This window comes from Gadus macrocephalus, chromosome 4 (genome assembly GCF_031168955.1).
Source record: "Gadus macrocephalus chromosome 4, ASM3116895v1".
NCBI lineage: Eukaryota > Metazoa > Chordata > Actinopteri > Gadiformes > Gadidae > Gadus > Gadus macrocephalus.
In genome coordinates this window covers 12934069-12959541 of record NC_082385.1, presented here as the reverse complement: position 1 = coordinate 12959541, position 25473 = coordinate 12934069, and the positions used below count along the sequence as shown (strand labels likewise).

The window sequence follows — 25473 nt, the reverse complement described above, 5'->3', positions numbered from 1 at the left end:
ATGACATTCAGAGACCACTGAGGAGTAGAAATGAACTATCTTGGCAACGCATCTCATTTTGCTTCCGATGTCTCATGGGAAATAAATAGGTCCTTTTTTTTTATTATTACTTGGATTGTATTATTCTGACCATTTTGTGTACAGTGAATAGGTAGTGTTTATGTATGGGCCGGGTTTAATAATGTATGAGGTACAACATCAGGAGGACACAGATGCTTTTTATGGTGCCCGGGGGAAATAGCCCTGTCTGTTGTTTGAAGGATACATTCATCACATGCCTCGTGCAGTCTATCACAGCCACAGGATCTGTACAGTATGCCCTTTATTTTTGTGTCGCTCACCTTTTTGTGATGCAACAAACGGGTTGATATATATTACTGTAATTACAAGCAATCAGAAGAAATGTATGACTTATTTTGCCAATTTGGTTTGTTTCTTAAAGCTCCACAACATCCGATAAAGAACATTCTTATGTATGTTGTTATATATGTGGTCAAATGTATTTTTCACTCCCTAGTAAAACATATATTACATATATATTTGACTTTTCCTATTTTGTTGCTGTTTACTTTGGTGCTATATTCGTATTTTGGAAATGTGCATCGCAGGAGGTAAAAGTGTGAAACAAAATTTTATGTACACATTTCTATAATTTTCCACACGTAAATTGGTTGACATAGGCGGCATTAAAATATCTCTTGGCACATTGTACATTAAAACCAGTGCTATGGGCATTGGGTCAAACATTGGCTGAAGTAAAATTTGAAAAAACGTATTGCAAGGCACAGACAACTGAAAAGTGCCTAGACTAAGATTGTACAAAACACTGAATAATTCCCTAAAAGTCCAACCTCAATTTATTTTGGCAAACTAAGATTTGTTAATTAGGTGTTGAAGTTACAATACATTTGTGAGTAAAATTGTCTTCGACATAAAAAGTATAGCTGATGGTGAATATTTTGGTGTGTTTTTTGCAGGTTCAAATGTTTGTGCTAGTGCGGATTATTTGTGTGAATAAATCCAGTGTTGAGAAATTCAACAGTGAAAGGTATCTGCTATTGTCTAACAACAAACTTCAAAGCTTGATGTCGGTTAAAAGTATAGGTTTGCGAAACAATTTAAGGAATGAAACATCTAAACGTTGGTAACATACCAGAGGTTTGCCAAACAGACAAATGTTTGGTGTAAGATATCTGAAAGACAAAACAAATGAACATAATACAAATTGTATTTTTTTATAATGTTGTATTCAAGTATTTAAAAACAATCTTGGCTAATTCCTAAAATGAAGAATTACACTTCCTGATTCAAGCGGGGTGGTTTTTTATGTTTATGAAAAGCTTGGATGTATGCTGTTGATCCTCCCTGGTCGTGTCTTGTTCAAATGTCCCCCCCCCCCCCCCCAATAAAAATAGAAAACCCACAGGCTTTTTCATTCAGATGATCTGCTGTACATCACAGCGTCTCCTCGCCACATCCCCTGGCTGATATCTTAAGGAAACAAATGTGCTCAAGCTCTTCTGTATGCTGGTACCACTTCTACCATTATTGAAGTGTCTGCTTTATTTTTAGGGTCTTAAGGTATTATACCCACACGCTCAATCCTTCCAGACATTCAGTCTCCTTTCTAAGCGAATTTTGCCTTTTCAGTTTGTGGTCCTCCTATCTGTGCCATTGGCTGCCAGGTTGCAAATGTATTGGTGTGAAAGTCATGCTCTTTGCAGATGATTGGCCTACGTTTATTTGAACGATGGAAACGGTCAAATCCCCAGTGCTCCCATTGTCACCCTACTATGCTCGATCTCAGCAACGACTTTACCCATTTGTACGTGGTTGTGAAAAGGTAGCCCCTCCTTTTCACGTACATATGACACTACCCGCAACACGTATACTGATCAACACGCACACCCGCACTCACACATGTTTATGTTGAGTATGACGCACGGTGCCGGCAACCGCGTCTCGTCATGAGACATTGATCACTAACCCATAACCCATAATTCATTCTCTGCCGTTAACCCATACATTTTGCATGACACAGACAGACACTGACAGCCACACCCACTTCCTGGGTCCCCAAACATTTTGAACCCCGGGCAACACGAGCACCTGGAAATGCAATCATTACCTGATTGGGATGCAGGAACCGGACTGTTTATCGGGGGGGGGGGGGGGGGGGGGATGTTATTTGTTATGTTTAATTATTACGGTATTTTGCATTTTGCAACAGTGAACTTCATCAACATTCGAACTGTTAAGATGTGTAATGAAGTGTGTGGTCGAACATGATTTAATTATAAAATATAAATGTATTATGGTACTTGGGTCGGTGAACCCCCATGGTAGTTGGTGTCTACCAATTTAGTTAATTGGTTGGCTTTATTTAAGCCCGGTATTTTTTGCTTTCAAGGGGGTTGGTGGAGGCATAGAGAGAAGGCTTGCTGTGAGGCTGGATCATGTTCGGTGATTCTCATGTTAATGGAACTTTGCAAGTGAGCAACCCTCTGGTTGATTTTTGGTTTTGTTTATCAAAGTATTGTGTTTGGCTTTGCCATTTCACTTTTTTAAGCGTGGAAAATAAATCAGTTTCTCACCTAACTTATGCTGCTGGCTGAATTTTTGTGGCGTACTCCAGATCTTCATTGCGTCCTAACCGCTACAACCCTAAGTGGAAGTGAGTCGGGAGGCTCATTTTCACATGTTCAAAACACTAGAACAATCGATCCAGTCTACAGAGCGCCGATCTCCATCGGACCCTGGCTAGATTGCCGGGAGTAGTCCGATCCGTTCCCATGTACAGTCTTGTTCATCTCCTCTCCGTGAAGGCCTGCGTGGCCTTCGGTCCTACAGGCTGGGGGTGGTGGAGGCATGCCCTGCTGAAACAGCTCCATGGTGGTGTAGTCGCTGGGCCCCTTACCGGGAGCACTCTCCGGGTCGCTCTGGAGCGCGTCCGGGGTCGTGGTTCTCTCGTCGTCGGGTAATGTGTCGCCGGTCGAGTCGTCGCTGGCGTCTCGTCGCGGCGGTTCCTCACAGCTGGGGGGGGTCCCGAGTGGCTGTCCGCTGCCCTGGAGCCCGGTGTACTGAAGGCCCAGCGGCGGGTCCGGGGGGGGCAGGTGGAGGGTACACGTGTCGCATTCCTCCCGGAGGATGGTCAGCTTCAGGGGCTCCTGAGGGACCAAACCACATGATGACCCATTCATTAAGGGCACTGAACGTGTAAAGGATCCGCTTTAGGTTTTTGTGAATCAGTGTGTAGGAAATAAGACCATCAAGTTGTACTTTAGCAAAGTGAAAAGTTCATTTAATTCATGATTTTGACAAAACCCCAAAATTATCTCCAATTCATGATATTGACAAATGGAAGGTGTTGTCCTTCTTAAAACTATAAGCTGAAACCAATGCAGTGTTATTTGACAGGTGAGACTTGTCAAATCTGCTTATTTTTTGACCAAATAACAGCTTACCAGCTCATAGGACTTAACCATTCTCTGGATTGCACTGCTGGTACCTGGATTTGGTACATTTGGCCAAAACGACCCCTTTGCCCTGAAAAAACAAGTTATATTTCAAATTTTGTTTTAAATTCACCTACTTTTCTGAACACATGTTGATTCTACACTTACATTTGTTAAACATTCAAAAGGTGCTATAGGTAAGAATCTGGAGTTTCATAGCAGGCAGAAGACTGGGGAAGAGGGCTGAGCTTTGAAACCAACCATCCCCCCTCTCTGCTGCTCCCTCCCTACAGTTCTCCGCCATTTAAAAGGATTCCCTGAGCCAATCTTTGTTGCGATGCTCTGTAATGGGCTGAGATTGATAATCTGTTCTGGTTCACTGTACTCCGGTCTCTGTATGAGCCAATTAAGAATTAAGACCACTCTTGGCTAATTTCTGACCAATCAGGGCATCGCCTCAATGATTGGTCAGAAATTAGCCAGGAGTTGGTTTAAATCTTAATTGGCTCATAGAGGAGCCGGAGCCCAGTAAGTTAGTTAGTTAGGCCTTTAAGTTCTCTAGGGAATATAGGCCATTGATGAAACCCCTCCATCCTCTTCGGACTTGTTGTTGCCATGTCAGCCGTTTCGTCTTCATCTCCTGCTCTGTGGTTCTTCTTCAGGTGGCTCTAGGTCTTCCCCTCTTTCTCTTGCCTTGTGGGTTCCATGTTAGGGCCTGCTTTGCAATTGATTCGTTTTTTCTTCTGAGTGTGTGGCCTATCCATTTCCATTTTCTCCTCCTGATTTGGGTCTCAATTGGTTCTTGATTGGTGGGTTCCCAAAAGTTGCCATTTGAGATGGTGTTGGGCCAGTAGATTCCCAGGAGGCGCGTAGACAGCGGTTGCTGAATGTCTATAGTTTGTTGAGTATGTTGGTGGTTGTCTTCCAGGGTTTGGATCCGTAGAGTGGATTTGACATTTGAGTTGAAGATTTTTAGTTTGGACTTGAGTGATATGTTATTTTTTTTAATGGGTTACTCATACCACATGTGGCCAGACAGGGTTTGGGTTGTGTACAAGCTGTCTCGGCACTTCAAGCCCAACCAACTCCTGCTGCTGTGTAGTGAAAGCTGCAACCAGGGCAAGCATTTCATACAAGCAGCGCGAGACAGCGGAGCACAGTAAACCAGGACAGATATTCTCAGCACTTTTCACTCACTAAAAATGACTGACGGATAGCTATGCCATTTGGTACAAATAACCCTCTTTACATGATAGCTCTTGAATCTTACCTACAGCAACCAGAGGATAACTACACTGCTTTCTTAGCTGGAATGTTGTGATGCCACTTGTACCTTTTTAACAGTGGCGAGCCGAACAGGATGATGCCTATCAACACAGAACACGTTATCAGGGAGTTCTTGACGGCTTTATGAAGAAAAGGGAGGCCTGGAGAGGGGATAGAAGTGTTATTTTACTGATTCTGTTGGCTATTGGGACACATTAATCTTGATTGCTTCACGCACATAAAGATTGTATCTAATACATTTGCGGTAATTGATAAATCTCTATCAGTTTTGTGTGTACGTTTTGCATTGGTACCTTGAGAACTGGTACCAAAGTAGCTTGCACTACTTTTCACCCCCGCTCCTGCGGAGGTGAATGCTGCTATTTGAACCGTGTACACTGTACCACTTTCAAGACCCACCAGCTCCTGTGAGACTACTGTGGGATCCACCGTTGTGTCTGTAAAACAAACAAATACATAGTGTGTACAAAAAACCCAAGTGAAACATTGTGCGACACATTCAAATTAACACCCCCCCAATGAGGAACTGAAACGCTGCTAAAAATACAAGGAGGAGATCTCTAGATCAAGAGAAGACGGTTGGTTCAAAGTGGGTTTTCAACTGCCGTGAGCCGTCTAAAAGCTGTTTGTACTGTGCTTTTTCTTTCAGTGGCATGACTTTATAAGAATACCGGGTTTACTTGGAAATACCAAATTGGCAACGTTTATTCTCCATAACAAACCCTGTCATCATGTAAATGTTAAACAGTTAATTGGTCAGATGATGAGGATGCGCGTTTACTTCTGGGTGTGCTCGTGTTTTGTGGACCAGTCTCCTTGTAGTGGAGGGTGTACCCAAGGAGGTGTCCCCTGAGGTCCGCCACTGGGACGGGCCTCCAGGTAAGGACCATGGAGGTCAGGGTCACGTTGGACCTGGAGATGTTGGTCGGAGCGCTGACAGGAGCTGAGGGACCGCCGAGAATTTAGACGCTTAAAGGTGTGTGTGTGTGTGTGTGTGTGTGTGTGTGTGTGTGTGTGTGTGTGTGTGTGTGTGTGTGTGTGTGTGTGTGTGTGTGTGTGTGTGTGTGTGTGTGTGTGTGTGTGTGTGTGTGTGTGTGTGACAATATGTATTCATCAAGGCAATCAGGGAAGAGAAGCCCTGATTGTTCAAAAATTAACCGGGGGCAGCGACAGTCAACCAGAAACAGATCATCGCACAGAGCATTTCTCTCACTCATAGCTGACGGATGGCTGCGCCATTTCAAACAAATAACGCTCAAAAGGTATCTCTTAAATCGTACATCTCGCATCATGAAGACGATTTGTTGAGAAAGAGGAACAGACAATTCATGGATAAGGGGTAAGGGTGACCATATTTATAGAAGTAACATAAGTGCACTGACTTCCCTCTCTGAAGTAGGCCTGCAGGCTCCCGTAGGTGCTCTCACTGTTGTTGATCCGCTCCATGTTGCAGGTATTATTGTTAGTCCTGGTGTGCAGCGTGATGTCATACATCTGATAGGGCTCCAACGGCTCTGCGTATTCAAACGGACACATGGATGGTTCAACACAACAGAGAAATGCATATATAATATCAAAATAAAATGAAAAGTGCACATAATTTCGTTTTTTTACAAACCCTTTAAACTTATCAATTGGTGGGATGCATTGTGTATGAAAAACACGTCATACTGTGTTTTATGCCCATCGCTGCTCAGTTCGACGGAGTAGCAGACTGGTTTCAGAGCCTCCGAGTCGCTCCAGGACAGAGTGAGGGACATGTTACTGTGGAACGTGACGTTCAGCCTCCCGCCTGCACCGTCTGACACAAAACACAGACATTTCAAATGTCATTGGATACTGTCACTTAGAAGTCATTAAGGACCAGCTTGGTGTCTTGCCCAAGGGCGTCTACTGCAGGTAGGCTGGGGCGCGGACCCGGAGCCCTTTGGCTGGGGGTTGTGAGCGCCCTTGCCGTGTCGGGCCACGACCCTTACTACTAATCTAACCGGGATATCCCATCGGTCCTTGTACCATGAAGGAATTATGAGGTCGTCCAAAACTAATCTTAATAGGATTACAATGTATTCATACAGCACAGCTGGCAAGTCCCTCCTACCCCTGTATTTGCGTGCGGGTACGGTCCAGTGGGCTGCGGGGGATGTGCTGAACTTGTTAGAGGCAGTGATCTGCAGCTGGTAGGCGGAGTAAGACACAATCAGCCTCAACTCCATTTGGTCGGTGGGGATACGATTGCTGGCCTCTCCAGAGGCCTTCTCCACCTTCACGCTGTAGCCTTCCACCAGCTCTCTGGAGGGATACTGACCAAGGCACACACCCTTCATTGTCACATCGTAGTGTCATCGTCATGGTAACATCATTTTTTTTAATAACGATCACTAACATTCCAACGTATAAGGAGAAGACGGCGGCCATTTTGTCCTGCAACATCGATGTCTTCCACGTTCAGAATCACTGGCGGGACGGTTAATTCTGAAAGAGAAAACATCTGGTCTGTTTCATACCTTCTTTGTGAATGACATGCACTATGCACCTTCCACTGTTTCCATCATGGTAGTTATGGTGTTGGTCCAGTCAGATGTACACCAGTTTTGCTGGTGTACTTTTCCACGGGTCTGCTCCTTTCATTTACCAGGGCACAGTTAGTAGACTAAACCTGTGACTAGTCTACTAGCCGTGCCCTGGTACATCAGAGGAGCTGACCCGAGTTTTATGAGCAACACCTGTTTTGGTCCTATGATGATGCGTCTGTTAAATGAAGATTACTTCTACTGTACATTACTTATTGATTTTTAACGAATAACTGCATGAGCAGTGGATTCCCCTAACCATAACAGGGACCAACAATTATTAGACATTAGTCACATACATCTTTAACGTCATTGGGTTTGTATCCACCTGATCAGCTGAAATTAATTCTTCTTCCGCGGAGCTCTGAGCGTATTGTTTTTACGTTGCCTTTGTAAACATCTAGTTGATGGTTCTACTTGTCCTTTGTGGCTAATGCTGGATTTGGTTGTCAGCACATTGATTATGAAATAGTCAAAAGAATGCACACCCTTGGAGCTTCACTGACCAATCAGAATCCGGTATTCCACCACGGACGGACTGCACCACTCACCTGGTGGGAGGCAGTAGGGGGGACTCCAGGAGCACTTTGGGCAGAGGTTGATTGGGCTGCACCGTATCTCCACCTCGTAGGAGAGCGAGGGGTCGAGGTGCTCCACTGAACCCTTGTTCCTTTGGGTGGACTGGGACTACACACAATGTGGGAGGCAGGGAGAGGTCACGAGGTCAGATCAACGCCATGATAACGCAATTCTAAGAGAATGTCACCGTGTGGCTTGTTATACTGACATTTAGCTCAGCATACACAACGGTTATATGGTGATTCCCATCTGTGGAAGGAAATGTCTGTCTGTCTTTGAACTGTAAGTAGCAGTTCGGGGGTTCCACAAGGAAGGCACCAATTATTTTTTGGATGACAAGATGCCTACCTGCTCACCAACGACATGTCTCACAAAGGCCCTGCCCTTTTGGATAATAGCATCAGCTAAATGACTAGCAGAAAATGTTTAGCAGAAAATGTTTGGCAGAAATTGGTAAAAAGTAAAAAAACGAATGTGACTTGTATACATTAATGTGTGTTGCCTACCTCGTTCCAAAACACACTGTTGAGCACTCTGTGTCTCAGATCATATTTTTTGATATTTCTCTCGTCCTCCGGCCTCCACGTCAAATTCACCATGAGTCTTCTCGAAAGACGAAGAAAGCTTACATTCGCTGGTGGATCACAACGAACTACAATTGACAAAATGTGAAAAGACGGATTTTCAAACATGTATTTTCATGCAACCAAATAGCAAGATTTATACAAAGTCCACCAACGATAAGCACAATGTTTGGCGTGAACTTACTCAGTTGGTTCGGAACACCTCTAAACGACGCTTTTGTACAGTTGTTATTATCAAAAACATGAACGGTCATGTTTTTGTTTTTATATAACGATCCATCTTCGAGAGTCATCGGCTTTGCAGATTTGTTGTGCTGATACCAACATGTTTTCCTTTTTAGGTCATGGATACACGAGCTGTTAGCCTCAGAGACACTGTTGGAAAAAGGCTCTATTGCATGTTCACTGAGCACTAAGGGTATGAATGTGTTTATAAATTGTTAGGCCTATACTTTATACTCACTTTTCTTGTATGCTGACATATTTTCCAACATATGAGTTTTCTGATGAATCGTTAAACGAGCAATACCATTCAAATTTTTTTCCCTTTTGATCGTTTTTACCAAAGCACTCGAAATTGAGTCCATCTGAAACAGACACGCATCGCTGTAGCACATGTGATTGCCAACTGTTGGGTCTTTGTTCTCAGGGGATATAGATAAACATAGGTTATACATTACCCTGATTTGTCGCAGAGAGTTCATAACTGGAAGGTTGATGCTTCAATGAACAGTCCCCTAGTTTAAAGGTACATGCATTGTGTACAGTTACATTAACCCCACAAGTCAAGACTCCTTTCTCTGTTTCACTTCCCAAGATGAAGGCCTATGCATTAACAGATGTGGTGATTTTGGATGATTCTAAATTACGAGTAACTCAGAAGTGGGATGTTGAGAAAAAAAATAAAAGAAAAAAGTCAAAAATATAAAAGGTACATAGTACATAGTTTAAGAAGCTTACCTTGAGTTTGTGGAAAGTAGATAATAGCCATGCCTTAATAAAAAAAACGTGATATTGGTTCGGAAATACTACTAGTAAACATAACTTATTAACATTTCAAATTATAATGCAAATATCGACACACACACACACACACACACACACACACACATATATATATATATATAGGACAGGTTATACATATATATTATATACAAATATAAAACATGTTTACACCCTATAGATAACCTCTACTAAAAACATAAGCCTACAAATGAAAACAAATAGGAAACAATACAACATGTATGCGGTAGTGATAACAATGTCAAAGCAACTTACCAAACATGAAATAAAACAATTGACGGCCCAAACTCATTGTTCCCTTCAGTCGTTCAAATAAAAGTCATAATCTCCGTCAATGTGTTTGCTCTTATTTAACCGGAAACGCACTGGTAAAAAAAATAAGATCATACTGATAAAAAACCCTCAGAGTAGAGCAAAGATGATTGACAGGCTACTCCTACGACGTCAATGACGCTAATCATTATGCTTGACGTAAAAGGAGTTGTCGCCTGTCAGTCTACAAAAGGAGGCTGGTTCTCTGCTGGGTCATGACAAGTGCACTGAGTGCTCACAAGCTGATGAAGAAAATGCACCAACTCAACGCTCAATGTTAGTATTTACATAAACATCGCGATTTGACTTGTTCTCAACCGTAAAATAACCGAGGGGACATCCCTTTAATCAAGGACCTCCTCGGGAGGGTCGAACTTCAGAGGTTCCTTTTTTGGTGAGCCCAACATAGCCTGTGATTGGTTGATTGAATTCCCCTGGTGTGTTGTTGCCAGGAACACGCGGCAGGGGACACGGCTGACCGTAAGCAGCCACAAGTTGCGGGGACACGGCTGACCGTCAGCACACAGGAAGAAGCCTTCATACTTCAGGGGCTTCAGTAGGGCTACTAAACGTACTAAACTGTTTCCTATGATCATCCCCATTAATTGATGGATTTATGCGAGGAGCTATAGCTCCTCGCATAAATCCAATATTATGATTATATTATTAACTATATATAGGCCTATATTATAATAATAATTTCGATTTTATATATATGTGTGTTTTATATATATAAAACAGATTTTGTTCTATATATATATATAATCAAAATAACATGTATATAACATAAATAAAACATGTTGACAACCTAACCTCTCCTAAAAACAAATAGAAACAATACATGTGTGCCGTAGTGAATACAATTTTGACTATATCTAATATAACTTCTGATATTATATATAGATCATAGAAATGATGACGGTGCTGAGTAATAACGGACGGAATGGGGATTTTTGCCATCTTTGCACGTGCTTATCTTTCTCTGAGATTGGGGTTGTGCTAGATGGCATTTTGGTTTTCATGCAGTTCAAAGTAAAAACGGGGTGGTTCATTCCTTTCGATTGATCATAATCTTTAATCACGGCAAGAAAAAACCCATATGGTTCAACAATAACTCAACAGACAAACAGTAGGCCTACTTGTACCAGCAATTAAAACTAAGCAGTTTACCTCTCTGGCAATTATGGGTTGACTTCATGTCAACTACAATTGCCATGTATTAGGTCAGTCTTATGTTGTGCGGATGATTGTTGTCAACGCTATAGGTCGGTCATTGACCCCGTGCAACCTCATTTATAGACGCTGTGCGGGAACTGAACGAGAAAGGACGTCACGGCCGCACAGAGAGTGCAACTGCGCGTTCACGTCGTGCATGTAGTAGGCCAAACGCTGACCGCCATGGACGTGCGTGGACTGAGGTTGGTGCATATAGAAGACGCAGAGAAATGCTGAGATAATCACTTTTTGTTTTCGTTCTACATGCAAATGCATCCGACCCACTGAGATTTCCATTAACACCCCCGGCGCATGTTTGAAGACATCTTCCTGTAGGCGGTAGTCATTTAGCTTTTTCTCAGCAATACTTTGCTACTTGTTCAAACTAAATGAATATCAAGTAGGCCGCATTAATTATTTAAACAAACATCGCCATCTTGTGGTCGGTCTGTTTTTTTCGATCCTTGAACCTTCTGCTCCAATTTAAACGTGCCTGTCACAAGAAATCAAATAAAGACAGTATTTATTCTCCATTTTCATTTTCATTTATTTATTATCCAAACTTTAAAAAAAAATTGAAATAGGGTATGAAACAGGCCAGTCCAGTCCTAAACCAGTCTGATGTGCTATATATATGTTCCAATAGTTATCATAAACAAAATGTAAACAGTTTGTGTTTTTATTCGGGATTATATATATATGAGTATTATATATTTGTCTGTCTCATACTCCATTGTCCAATTTTTTGGACAATTTATTTTTTATTTATTTTAACATTTTTGGCCGTAGCAGAGAAGCAAACAATGCCTTCTTCTAACATGCATTGACCGAACGGCCTGATATGTGAATGCAGTCTTTTAAGGTTGAACAGAAATGAGAATAAGGAGCCGGCAAATCAGGAGCCAGTTTTAGCCTGGTTCACCCTGAAGTGGAATGTTCATCCACGTCTACAGGACTTCACTCCACATCTCCAGAAACACTAAAATGGGACCTGGAGATATACCATGTGCCATGTTCATTTAGCTAAATGTCTTCAGAAATGTCTCCACTGTAGCACCAACTGATAGTAGCTTCTCATACTAGCATGAAACAGTTCCCCACAGGAGTCTTTGTAGGACTTATTAATGGGACAAAATAATGCACCAGAACATGCAATGCAAAAAGATTAAACCACAAATAAAACATTGTGTCGTCGCACTCCGTTTAAACGGTTAAAACATCTCCGCCTCCCCCTGCCTTCCCCCCACACACACACACACACACTTGGTCCTTCAGGAAGGTGAGGGTGAGGTCCATCCTCTTTTGGCAGAAGGGCACTCTTCCCTCCAATCCCATTGTACAAATGTCATGCAGCCCCACACACTCATTACACAACTTCTGAAAACAGTCCTCCCTGCGCATCTGCTAGAGACGTTTCCACCGCGGCTCCGGTCCCGACAAGCTCCTTGTAGCCGGGCTCTTCCCAAGAACCGGGTACAGGATAGGGGTGGCAGGGGGAGCGTCTGTCTCCGGAGAACAATACCCTCATTATCTGATAAGCAAATGGGTCGAGAAGCATAGTCACCCTGCACTCATACTCACACACATATCCTGCCATCTAGCAGGCTGTGTGTAAGATTTGTCCCAGTAACAAAACATTAATCGTAAATTACGCTACGATTCTTTCATACATCTCGGAAATGGGACATTCTGGAACAGGCCTCTGTTCTGTGCCAGAAATCCCAACAGTCAGCCTGCGTCAACTCAAGGAAAACTTGAGTTTGCGTTGTTTTGCGCCAAGTGACGTCTGAATTTACACTTAAAATCGACTTTTTGTCGATTTGTAGTTTCTATGGGCATCATCGTCAGAGTGGGCAGACAAAGATCATGCAGAAAATGACCATGTTCCCCAAAGGGATGTCGGCTGTAATTCAAGGTGAAGTAGCCTCTTAAAAAGGAAATGCACTGCGGTCAACACGGCGAGCCCCTGTGCGACCCTTTGTCCACTCAATGACACAAGGAAGGCCCAGGGTTCAGGACGACACCGTAGAGTCAATGTCGATACTGAGTCAACCCGGCGCTGACACTAAGAATAGCAGGAAGAGAAAAGCCTGCGGGCACTCAGCCAACACGTGACATCATGTTCCTCGAAACACCTCCGGCCGCCGAAGATTCACAGGCAGACCAGACCGCACTCAGAGGGATGTTTCCACATTTGTGTCCGTTGGTTGTAGATTGTCCTGTCTATAAGTTACTACCACTGTCAAATAGTAAATGTGTTTGTTCAATTTGTTCACCTTAACAAGGTCAAATTCCTGTGTGTACATAAATATTTGGGTAATAAAGACAAGATCGAGAAATCAAACCACATAGGCCTGTTGACCGCCAAGCAAACCACCGCCTCAGACTCTATGAATACATGTACCACAGGCTGTTCGTTATAAGTGGGGCTAATGTTTTACAAGGTTAGGTTGGATTTAGAAATAGCCCAGATTTCCACCAGAATAGCATTTCCGGTTCTATCTGAATATCCTCGAGGTGAGGGTCATAGAGAGCTCTATTGTAGATTTGTCTATTTAACAGGGGCCATCTCTTAAAGAGAGCACCCCTGGGCATGGAGCACACACACGCACACACGGACACACACACTATTTATATAGACACAAAAAAATGGCCACAATTTGGTTGGACTAACCATAATTGTAATTGAATAGACCGATACTGGAGCAGCATCGTGAAGAACCTCAAGCCTCAATTCTCATTGGCTGACAGCATAGTGACTCACAGTACAAGTTTGGGGTTGAATCATTATTTGTACTTATTCATCATTATTCTTACATTTAAGATCACTGGGCAATTTTAAATCCCATTTTCAATCATTTTTGGTTCGACACAGGTCTGATTTTCTAGCACCATCCCTGTAAAACGGTCGGTGATTGGTCGTGATTTAAGTACAAGTAATGTCTCTCTGCCCGCAGTCATTTTGAACACGATTTATTTATAAATTCACTTTGCAAAATCTACTCAAATCCATCTATTCCTCTAAGGCTATATTCCATGCAATGTTTTGCATGGAAAGAGGAAAGACATATACGCTCTGCGTGCCAGCTCACATTGCCTTTCATTTATGAACATATCAGAACTCCTGGTTGTTCTTTGGCCCACCCCTGCACTCAGCCAGTGAATTTTGGCACCTCTACGTTTTGCCAATTGGCAAATCCACATGACTGATTGCAAACACTGGGCACGCTAATCTATTATCCAGGTGTCAACATTTTGAATGACATTGAGACTTTTATTTAGTTAACTGACTCATAAATAATGTAATGCATTCATATGAACATCATCTATCACAACCAGTAGGAGAGCAGACCATTGACAAAAGATTTGTTGGTCTAGAGTCATCTTACCTGTATTATTAGTTAATGCTTTATTCAAATGACATCCATCCATTGAAACTACCTCCATGGAACTGTCCACTACACTATATCAGTGGACCTGCATACATTATAAGCCTTCATTAAAACAAGTTAAAACGTTGAGGGAACAAATATAAAGTGAATAACGAACACATAATATAAAAATCAATTCCTATGTTTAGTTTGAATAGCAGGCACATTACAATTATTGTATCCCACCAGAGAGAGAGAGAGAGAGAGAGAGAGAGAGAGAGAGAGAGAGAGAGAGAGAGAGAGAGAGAGAGAGAGAGAGAGAGAGAGAGAGAGAGAGAGGGGGGGGGGGGGGGGGGGGGGGGGGGGACTTTCACTAGACGGATATTCGTTTCAATCGTTTGTTTCCATTACATTTTTCGGATTTTGCTTTGTCAAATCATTAGTCAAAATTAGTCAAAACTAGACTTTCACTAGACGGATATTCGTTTCAATCGTTTGTTTCCATTACATTTTTCGGATTTTGCTTTGTCAAATCATTAGTCAAAACTCCATATTCCTTCTCTTTTTCATTGTCGTTATTCTTTTCATATTCTTATTCTCAATCCGGGGTTTTGTGAACTGGTGTACAACGTTTATACGAAATTAAAGACCGGAAACAAAGCATTGCCGGGAGCATTAGACCGGGATAACGCTAAAAATAAGGACCCTCCCTCAGTTTACGCCCAAGCTGTCTTCCTCTTGTATGGTCAGCCTCTTGTTGTGTGGGCGTGGTCACAGCGTGCGCGTGTTTCCAGTGAGTACGTAAAGCAGTCCGAACTTCTAGGCAAATGACACTTGCGCTCAATTGAACCAGAGGCTCCTGGGCTCACCGGCCAACATCATGTGTTTGCTGTCCCGTACAACAAACGACGATAAAATGTCACCTTTACACATCGATTTACGGAGACGTACTGCTATGAAGGACTTTTGCTTGACGACAAACCAGAACTGTTCATATTCGCGTTTAACATGATGCCTTTTCAGGACAGGTGCAGTACACCTCAATTGAATGTATATCTGTACACCAGGTCTTCCGACACATTTTTGCTTTATTAGTTTTCTATCTTACTCCGGCCTTATGTTATAATATGATGGAACTTTTTGGGGGCATCGGCGTCCGTATCAGTCCGACTTCCTCGGGGTCCGACACCATGTCAGAAGGGGAAAGCACCAGCAAAGTGTACCAGTACTCCTCGTACTGTGAGAGCCGACGCTCGACCCGGACTAGAGGAGGAACCGATTCAGATGAAACAGAAGAAAACGAAGAATTATACAGCAGAGATGAAGAAGATGCAGGCGAAAAGGTAGCTATCGCCTTAAGAAATGGCATCAACATTGCTTTACTCGACGAAGTGTGTGTGTGTGTGTGTGTGTGTGTGTGTGTGTGTGTGTGTGTGTGTGTGTGTGTGTGTGTGTGTGTGTGTGTGTGTGTGTGTGTGTGTGTGTGTGTGTGTGTGTGTGTGTGTGTGTGTGTGTGAGATCTACTGCTGAATAACATTGGCATGTTTTGGTTTTGGTTTTGATCATCATGGTCTAGACTGAAATGCCTGAAGTATCTAGAAGCATATTTTCAGCTCTATTTATTTTCTTCATTATTTTACATCGAAGACAAGTGTCCTATCGCCAACCTAAAAAAGCCCGACTGACTAGTCATATGTATCTAAAGATTTAACTCGGAGCTTTACGAGTGAACCCGTACCCTGCAGGTCATCACCATAGCAGACTTGGGGCAACACCGTCACATGTTTTTGCGCTCATCTGGCAGCCAGCAACATTATCCAGAACGCCTGTATGAGAGCACAGATTTCAGGTAGCATGCAGACTCCTCCAATAGTCGCTGGTTGGAAACCAACTACATTGGCTGCCTAGGGCGAAGGTGTGTTTACAGTTTTAAAGTCAAACTAACACCCTGTATATTATGCATTGTGTGTGTGTGTGTGTGTGTGTGTGTGTGTGTGTGTGTGTGTGTGTGTGTGTGTGTGTGTGTGTGTGTGTGTGTGTGTGTGTGTGTGTGTGTGTGTGTGTGTGTGTGTGTGTGTGTGTGTGTGTGTGTGTGTGTGTGTGTGGGTGGGTGATGGTGCGTTGCATAGTTGTGGAATCTTCCTACTAACTGTATGGTGCGTGTGTGTGGGTAAACAAATGAACGTGTTTTGGCAAAAGCAATGGTGTGAGTCACCTTGGATGTGTTTGGTCTTTATTGGTGGAACACATTGGGGCAAACTGTTGTGGTTTGGAGCAAACTGTTGTGGTTGGATTTTGGTGCTTACTTATTAGCTATCATTAAATGGCTTATTTGCCAGCACTGATATTACAAGTTATTTCCTTTAGGTAATGTTGCATAAAGTCTTGCGTAAAATTCAGCCATAACATAACATCCACTATTATTATAACAAGTAAATCTGGATTTTTTTCTGTTCAAATCTGCATATGTCCCACCTTTTGCTGTGTTTCTGCTGGAAATGTAGGTTTAAACAGGATAGGGACACGCGCAAAATATCTTACTGTTACATTAGGCTTTGCCTCACTTAGGAAACTTAATTTCACTAAGGCTAACCCTGCTCTTGGTTGATGAATCCCACCACATTGATTCTAATTACTTTTAAACCAATTTAATCCTGGTTCAAGTAAGTAGTAGAATTGAAATGACCTGCTATCCTAGTCTCCAGGGGACCAGACGGTAGAGTAAGCTATGCACAATCCTCCTATCACAGGAGGCCTGAAAAGGCCCCTCAATGTAATTCTAAATGCTATTGGCCGAAGAAGGTAAGACTTATCTCTGACATCACCATCTAGTATTGAAGAGCTCAGTTACAAGGTACTGACTTAGCTGTGTGTGTGTGTGTGTGTGTGTGTGTGTGTGTGTGTGTGTGTGTGTGTGTGTGTGTGTGTGTGTGTGTGTGTGTGTGTGTGTGTGTGTGTGTGTGTGTGTGTGTGTGTGTGTGTGTGTGTTAGTCTGTGTGGGAGAGAGTCCGTGTGGGAGAGTCTGTCTGTGTGTCTTCACTGCAGAACTCAGCGATACACTTCCGTATAAGTGCGCTATATATATACTATCTAAGTACTATATATATATATATATATATATATATATATATACATACTATGTGCCTTTTTGATTTCAATGCTGATGGATTATACGTCACAAAACCAGTATTACAGCAAGCAAACACGGTAGACCAACATCGTAGATATTTCTTATCAAACTAGTTTATTGCTTGCATGTGCAGTGGGTCTCCATCATGCTCACATAAAATGTCAATAGATTACTTTGATTTTGAATAATTTCCCTGCTGGAGGACATTGATCCAAATGCTGTATTCTCATTTCTTTATTCCCTTAGTAATAAAAAAAATAGCAGTTAAAAAAATAAGCTACATCTGATAATTGGAATTCGGAAAAAGCGATGGATGATGAACGTGAAAGTACTGCTGCTCGATTATGGAAAAGATCAAAATTCGCCCAGCCCTACGTGAGAGTAGTCTGACATGTTTGTTTCTGATTTGTAATGTAAATATGCCTGCCCAGCTGATGTGGTACAACCGCCTACCCTCCCAGGAGATTTGTTGGTCATAAAACACACCAACATTATCATGAGTGATGTAAGTGGCTGCAGCCGTCCTGTGTGACAGTGCACAGATACTCGGACCGTCGCTCCCAGTTCAGTTCATTGACCAGGGGATCGAACGGGAGTGGGTGGAGCTGCTGGGCTCCGGTCACTGACCAGCATTACATCCTTCCTTCCTGCTTAAACCACCAAAGCTGGCAATCCATACCTGGCTGGCACCAGTTGGGGTTCTGCTATTCAGTGTGGAAACGCTTTAGGAGCGTCTAACCCGAACCCAATGACAGTTTGGATCCGGCCCCGTGGATATCAATGTGTTTCTTCCCTTTGATAATGTTTAACTGTCAGTACTCAAATGTCCCAAAACTGCTCCTTTGGCTAAGACTCAATTAGTTTTAAGGGTGAGTGAAGCAGACTAAATAGGCAAACAGTGTCGGCACGGGGCTTTCGGGTTAAGAGGATTACTAGAATCTGGTTATTAAGGCTCTTCTCACTCCCACGGTCGGCCCATGCATCCAAGGAGCTAATGTTGACTTCTGACTGTGTTGTGTGAGTGTGAGTGTGTGTGTGTGTGTGTGTGTGTGTGTGTGTGTGTGTGTGTGTGTGTGTGTGTGTGTGTGTGTGTGTGTGTGTGTGTGTGTGTGTGTGTGTGTGTGTGTGTGTGTGTGTGTGTGTGTGTGTGTTTCAATGACCTTACTTCAGGATCCTGGTACTGTACAAAGTTGGTTTCAAGTGGTTGGTTCTTATATCAAACTGTATTTCTGCACGTTTACATGAAAATTGCAAAAATACAGTTTGATTTGATATAAGAACCAACCATTTGAGACCAACTTTGTACAGTGAGAATAGCAAGGAGAAAAGAAAAATATTAATATCTGAATAACGGATATATTTCAGAAAACCAACAGGGCGGAAAAGCTATAAGAATACTAAAAAGTACTAACCTATCCATCTCAGGCTTTGACCTGCCTGGGTTCTTTGCTATAACCAACATCAGCTCTCAGTAATGCAGTTGTAATGACAGTGACAGCCATACATAACAGATAAGTGCAACACACATCTATTTGAAAGAAAAGTACCGGCTGTTATAATTTTTTGGAACGAGGAAATGGTGAAGTTGTTTATCCATCATTAGATCAAGTCGATACAGGAAGCCTAATTCCCCTTTGAGAACAACATGGGTGTTATGCAGTGTCTCTGTGGTAGCTACTGCTGAGAAATCGTAGTCACAACATTGTCGTTAAGAGTGAGAACACATCCTTATGTTATCATGAAGATAACAGTGTAATAGGGATCAGCTTTACCACCTGGTTGTGGTGGTCGAAGAAAAGTTTTCAATCACACAGAATTTGGATGCGGTATGTGTGTCTCTCTCAAGGGCATAGTGATAGAGTGGGGACTGGAATCTGGGGAGGGTAAGAGCACACAGATGTTGGGGGACAAGGTCATGACTTAAACTGGTTTGGCCCCAGTGCAGTTGACCCTGGGAGAGGGCGAGCGAGCGAGAGCGAGGGAACCGTTTCTGTATGCTTGTGAAGGTCAGAGTTCAGGAGCTGAACGCTGAAGATATTTAAGACCTTCATCCGCTCTGGATCAGATCCCCTTGCATGTTGAAAGAGACCCAGCTTTAAATAGTCATATGAAACATTTCCCCCACAATTTGTTGTATCCCACCAGCTGCATAATATTTCAAGTGTACTACGTATAGGATCTTTACTTGCATAAATCACTTTAAATTGACATTATATCAACAGGTTTAAATTTAAAGGAAGGTGGTGATGTCTTAATGGCACAAGTGTCTAATGATTGTTTATATCTGTCATTGTTTCTCAACCCACGGAGCTCATGCTCAAGTGCTAGAGGCTGCAGTTCAGTTAGCGGCCAAAGGTGCCAGTAATGAGGCGCCATTTCAGATACTTACAGCGAGTACCTTTTTTAATAACTGCTAAAATAAAGAATATTTTTCTAATGTCTTATGTTTTGTCCGAATTACAATGATCTAGACTTTCAAGCATACACAAAAACTGGTTTATATGCCAACTCAAGCAAAGGCATGATTCAGAATATCTAACACTATTGTGTCATATTATATATACTTTATGCGTCATATATTTGGCCAGTTTGTTTTTGAAGTGTAAGTTTCAGCCTGCACTTCGCTGCACGTAATTTTAAAATTGTAAAATATTTGCAGAATTGAAATGCCTCCACCATTTCATTATATTACTTCTCCATTCCAGGCACCAATGTTAACATAACATCCGTGTCCCCACTAGACCTGTTGTTTGCACTCACTGTGATATGTAGTTTTTCCATCAGATGTTGGAAGCCACACAAGTTTCATTGACTTGTATGTCTGTAGCAGACCATATGGGTTCCTTTCTTTGTTGATTAATATTGTATTTTGCAGGAATAAACATGCCAAAGACATGGGAGTGGTTTATAATGATTCTTCCGCGTGAGCAAATTTCTGTTTTTCAAGTTTGATGACATAGCATAATGTGTTGATATTTAGGAAGGGAATTATGAACCATGTTGTGCTACTTGACTGTAGGTATGAGCGTGGTTTCTCTCTCTTGTCTTGTGAGGTTATTTAAAGTTCCACATTTGTTTTGTTCAATGCAGGCTTTTCACTGCAATAAACTGCATTTATTTTGTGGAACATTTAGTTTAGTCAGATGCTGTCTGACTCATTGTTAACTCTGCTCAAACTATAACTGAAGGGGGCAGGTATTGGTGTTTAGTTTACAAACAACACAAATAAGTAGTTTTTTATTACACTTTTTATACATAAGTGGGAATGTTAAGTGTCCTATTTTTCAGTTGATATTGCTCTCCTGATTCATATCACCATTCCCCCTTCCAACTGAAAAGAACCCAGAGGACGGGTAATCTTTTGTAGCTCTCTGTTTCCCTGAGGGTTTCCTTCTCTATCATACGAAAATCATTCCTGGTACCAAGGCTAATTGTTGGATCATTACTTCCTGTCCTGCGCAGCTTCCTGTTTTGAGTCAAACTCTTGACCTGCTCTGCTTCCCGGCTGACCTCCACAAATTAATGCTTTCTCTCTGGACAGCATTCCTCAGAGCTGGGCTGATGGGCCCACAGATATTTCTGACCAGAGAGACCGTTGGTTTAAAGAAGGGTTTAATCTGTGATAGGCGGGAGGTCTGTCATTTATGAAGTGAACTATGACGTTAAAGCTTATAGCCGGACCACCTCACTGTACTACGGCCCATTCAGCCCAGTAGCCTTCCCAGAACAGTGAGCTCTGGTTGATTATCGATCGTTGTGTTTCTGTCTTTTAAAAACGTAGATGCATCGTTAGGTTAGGAGAAATAATTATTTATGTGTGAATCTGTCCATTAAGGTGGACAGATGAGTAGCTGGACTTTGCATAACTTTTTGATGTCTTATCTTATCTTGGCAGCCTTTTTCTGTTTTGAACTTATATTGTAGAGGGGCAAACGTGTTTAGGTAATTCAGTCTTCAGAAGTTAGTTCTTTATTTTTATTTGTGCACTTTATTTTTTAATGATTCAATACCTGATATTGATTGCGGATGTAGAGTAGCCTTCTGTCTGTCTTTTTATTGAAATGGCTTGATCAAACTGCCTGAGTCTACCGACAACATTAGATATCCACATTCCACACTCATTAGTCTATGACTTGAGTGTGTTTTTGTTTACTTACCAAGCAGCCCATTAGCCTAAAGGTCAACCCTACTAAAGTGACCAGGCTGCGTGACTTGTTGGTGGTCTCTCTCTCTCTCTCTCGCTCTCTCTCTCTCTCTCTCTCTCTCTCATATATATTACCACTGCTTGAATGCACGGTAGCTATTCTGGGGTTTGAAAGAGTAGCCCCATCTCAGCCCTGCTGCTGTCTGCATGATTGTTTCCATTGGTGTGTACATCTGAGTGGGCAACACATGTTGTGTCCATAACTATAGAATGTGCTTATTTGACAGTATGTATGTACGTGCTGTATGTGCACTTCTAGTTCCACAGTATGGAATTATATATTTTTGGAAATGTATTGACCTATTAAATAACAATAACACAGCCAAACGTCATTTGGCTCTGCAAACACATTGATGTTTAAAAATGGGGCAATGTACACAGTGTCTCGGCCTGCATAGGGGAATTCAGCCATCCACAGACTTCTAAACAGGTGTTCATGTACACGACAAGTAATTTAATTGGCATTTAACTGAACCAAAACTAAATTTAGGAGGACCAAAACACCCATGAACTCACCAGCCTTGTGGCTGAGCAGAAAGAGGCCAGAAGGGTGTGGTCCACTTCTGCACTTCACCTGCCAACTGTCTCTCCGCTCAGCAGGAGCCTCACCCACACATTAACCCAAACTCCAAATGAACTTATCTTCCACTCAGCACCCAACACAAACACATCAACAGGGAGCACGCAAGGATACATGACACCATGGAGGGACATTGACACAAAAGCCTATAGCTTAGAATTACGACCAAGGGACTTGACAACATGGCCTCAGTGGATCAGTGAATCATAAAAGAATATAAAGATGAGGCTAGAGACTGGCCATCAATGACGTTTGAACAAGGTTGGCTGTAATCAGACAGTGATCTAATTCTCTCATTTACATTCAAATGTTGAACCAGGTTTAATGAGGAGGGATCCTTCCTATACGATCAAGTTAATCAGAAAGCTTTATAATGTAAACAGCTGCATTGCATTGAGCTCGAGGTGATTCAGAAAATGCTAATGAACTATGTTTTATCTGGGAAGCATAGAGGGGCAAATTGTCATTGTGTTCATCCAAGCAACACAAGACCATTGACATTTTATTCAAGCTTTAATATTGTGTTAAAGTCCTCATGTCAGTATTGAAAATCTAGCTCTTGGATGTTGTATTTGTAATGTCCAATTTGTGTTCAACAACCAGCTGGTTGTTGAACACAAATTGGACTTGATTATCTGATTTAATCCAAACCCATATCTTCCACTGAGGCAAAATCAAATTAGTCATGTCTAGTAAAAATCTAGGCCTAACAAAAATCTCAAATTCTTGGGAAAATTAAATGACTGATTCTTAACAAACCCATTCTGTCCGAACTCACCCAACCCGGATGTCTAGGTTCTTGCGGTTCTAAGGGTTGACGATATCATCGTTAACTGCTTAGCGTCGGGTTAAGGATTGGCTATTTTGTCAATAGATTGTAGGTGCTCTGTTTACGTGCCTCTGTTATCGTCTCACTGTAATGAACTTCACCTCATTGCTTTGATCAGCAGCAGGGGGGCAGTAGACCGCTGACGTGACCTGTCAACAGAACACGGTATCAGCCAAACATTCCTAGACCTCTGTACTCTGGAGCAGGCGTCTAGAGATGTGGGGGGAGGAGTCGCAGGAGCTCACCTGCCTTTGGCCTCAGTCTTGTCCCTCTCGCATTGATGCGTCCTGATCGAAAGCGTTTTACATAACATGTACGTGTATTATTAAATATATATAATAATAATATATATTAAATGTATAATATTATAATAAAAACATGTGACTTTTGATCGGGGTCAGGTTGTTATTGTTAACTCCTAACTGTTCCCATTAAACACGTCAACTTACTAATTTTGGAATCACATTTCCGTATATAAAAACAACCAAAACAACCATTGTGTAAGGGGTGAGTGCCTCTGTTTTGTGCGAGGGATGCATGTTTTAGGCCAACTGTTATCCCTGGTTTTGTCCAATAGGATATCGGGGACGGTCCAGTTCCACATAGAAGGCTACATTTGTCTCTGGCCTTCGATTGGGCCAGAGCTGAAAACCATTGAGGGAACACGTGTCCACAGACAGACAGACATACTGAATTCTGTCCACAAGCCAGGCATGAACTGGGGAGGGGGAGAGAGGGGGGGGGGGGGGGGAAAGAGAGAGAGATTTTTTTATTTTACGTCATGGGAAAGTCTTGTTTGGTTTAACTTCTTGGATGTCAGCCTCTGAAATATAGCAGGAGAGTGATGTTTGTTTGCTCATGATATGCCACAGGAAAAGCGCTTTAGACTCAAGCCCTTATGATTGTGGGAAGTTGCGGCATGCTATCGCAGAGCCGTTGGCTGGTGTAAGCTTAGCAGTTTTCCACCATCAAAACATTTCCGTCCCTTGTAATTTCTCTGTTCTGAACATATTTTCTAATGTAATTCTGAAGATTCAGAAATAACAACGGTTTGGTTGTTATCTTATTTGTATAGGCGCTCTACCTGGTCATAGTGCATATTGTCTCTGCAAACACAAAGCCAGGGTCCGGACCACATATGAATCCAGGGTCAGGTTTGAGTTTAGGGCTCTTAGTCTGTTATTATTGTTTGTGACCATTTAAATAATAAGATGCTGAATGCTGCTTAGTCAGTGTACAGTTTGTAGAAGGCTAAGGTGAATGTTGACGGTTGTTAAAATAAGGATTGGATGTCTATTATGGTATCTCAATCTGACTGCTAACACCAGTAATGACTGGTCATCATTATAATGCGGTGGCCATCATTGCGTGTTTATAACCAAGCTTCTTTGTTTTGACAGCTTCTTTGCGCCTAGTCTTGACTTCCATCCCCAACCTCCATTGGCTCTAAATCAGATTCCGTTCCATGTGTTTATCTCAAGCTAAAATATTCTAATTGATGATAATGATGGCGGATACTCGTCAGTTGTGTCTCCATCTCTATTTTATACATATGTCTAATGCCCATCCCAGTCTATCAGCTCCTTCCTCTTTGCTGTCACAACAAGAGCGTGTCGCTGGCGTCACCGTGTGAAACAGAGCGAGAGGGGGAGAGAGAGGGGGAGAGAGAGGTGTGGAGGACGAGCGAAGGCCCTTCAGACTGTGGTAGCGTTTGTTTGGGGACACGGCGAGGCCGCTGTAGGGGCTGCCAACACTGGGCGTTTATGTTTTCGTGTCTGTACGAGGAACAGGGCATGCTGTTTAAGAGAAAAGGGCAAGGGTTTGTCTTTTAATGTCCATTGCCGTACACTATACACGTCTGGACAGATTTTGCCCCGTATCTCCTTGGCAAGATTTACAGGAAACGACGTTAGTTTGCATAAGTGTTAAATACAGGATTGAAGTGTGCATTTATCTTTGTCATGTTGGTCTGGAGAAGCTGTCGTTTTCATGCTTCAGCTGCATTCACTACGTCAACGTCTTGACACGTTACGGTATTCACCGTCATGTCCTGGTCTTGACACGCTTGCATGAATCCGATCCGTCTTCCTTTGTATTGGCGGGTGTGTGACTGTCGCATGTAGAACATACTGTATCCCTTACTGTCTATATGCCCTGCGACTATAGGCCCCGGACACGCATGACGATGTTTGAGGAGCCTATAAATGCATTGCATTGTTTTTTATCTTGTGTGTGATTTTCTTTCTTGTCTCATTCCCTTCTCGCATGCGGTTTCCGGGACATAATGACACCTATGTGTATGGCACCGGTGTGTCACCGATGTAGACCACACCG

At 42.4% G+C, this 25473-nt stretch overlaps 2 protein-coding genes across 8 annotated transcripts in view; one reads left to right on the top strand and one right to left on the bottom strand.

Moving 5' to 3' along the window:
• Nucleotides 1-29: 29 nt before the first annotated feature.
• LOC132456124 (protein sidekick-1) lies at nt 30-10022 on the bottom strand. Its single transcript, XM_060050328.1, has 16 exons — nt 9754-10022; nt 9436-9468; nt 9156-9212; nt 8939-9062; nt 8660-8808; nt 8398-8543; nt 7864-7999; nt 7126-7214; nt 6841-7042; nt 6361-6543; nt 6125-6256; nt 5524-5685; nt 5036-5179; nt 4789-4882; nt 3465-3546; nt 30-3167 (listed from the first exon to the last, which is right to left on the bottom strand). The coding sequence occupies exons 1-16, from the start codon at nt 9788-9790 to the stop codon at nt 2730-2732; spliced, it is 2208 nt and encodes a 735-aa protein (XP_059906311.1). The 5' UTR covers nt 9791-10022; the 3' UTR covers nt 30-2729.
• A 5188-nt stretch (nt 10023-15210) lies between these two features.
• Nucleotides 15211-25473, top strand: part of mast4 (microtubule associated serine/threonine kinase family member 4) — a 69781-nt gene continuing 59518 nt past the window's right edge. For all 7 annotated transcript variants that reach the window (XM_060050356.1, XM_060050353.1, XM_060050351.1 and 4 more), the window contains exon 1: nt 15211-15739. In XM_060050356.1, coding sequence (XP_059906339.1) covers nt 15524-15739 — 216 coding nt within the window. In that variant the 5' untranslated portion in view covers nt 15211-15523. The remainder of the gene's footprint in view (nt 15740-25473) is intronic.

What these genes read in the sequence shown, in the direction of transcription:
- LOC132456124 (XM_060050328.1), bottom strand. Translation starts at nt 9,790, where the DNA reads ATGAGTTTGGGCCGTCAATTGTTTTATTTCATGTTTG. An exon ending in CCCCTACTGCCTCCCACCAG is followed by an intron (nt 7,215 to 7,863) that starts GTGAGTGGTGCA and finishes TTTCTCTTTCAG; the next exon opens with AATTAACCGTCCCGCCAGTG. An exon ending in TTCTCCTTATACGTTGGAAT is followed by an intron (nt 7,043 to 7,125) that starts GTTAGTGATCGT and finishes TGCCTTGGTCAG; the next exon opens with TATCCCTCCAGAGAGCTGGT.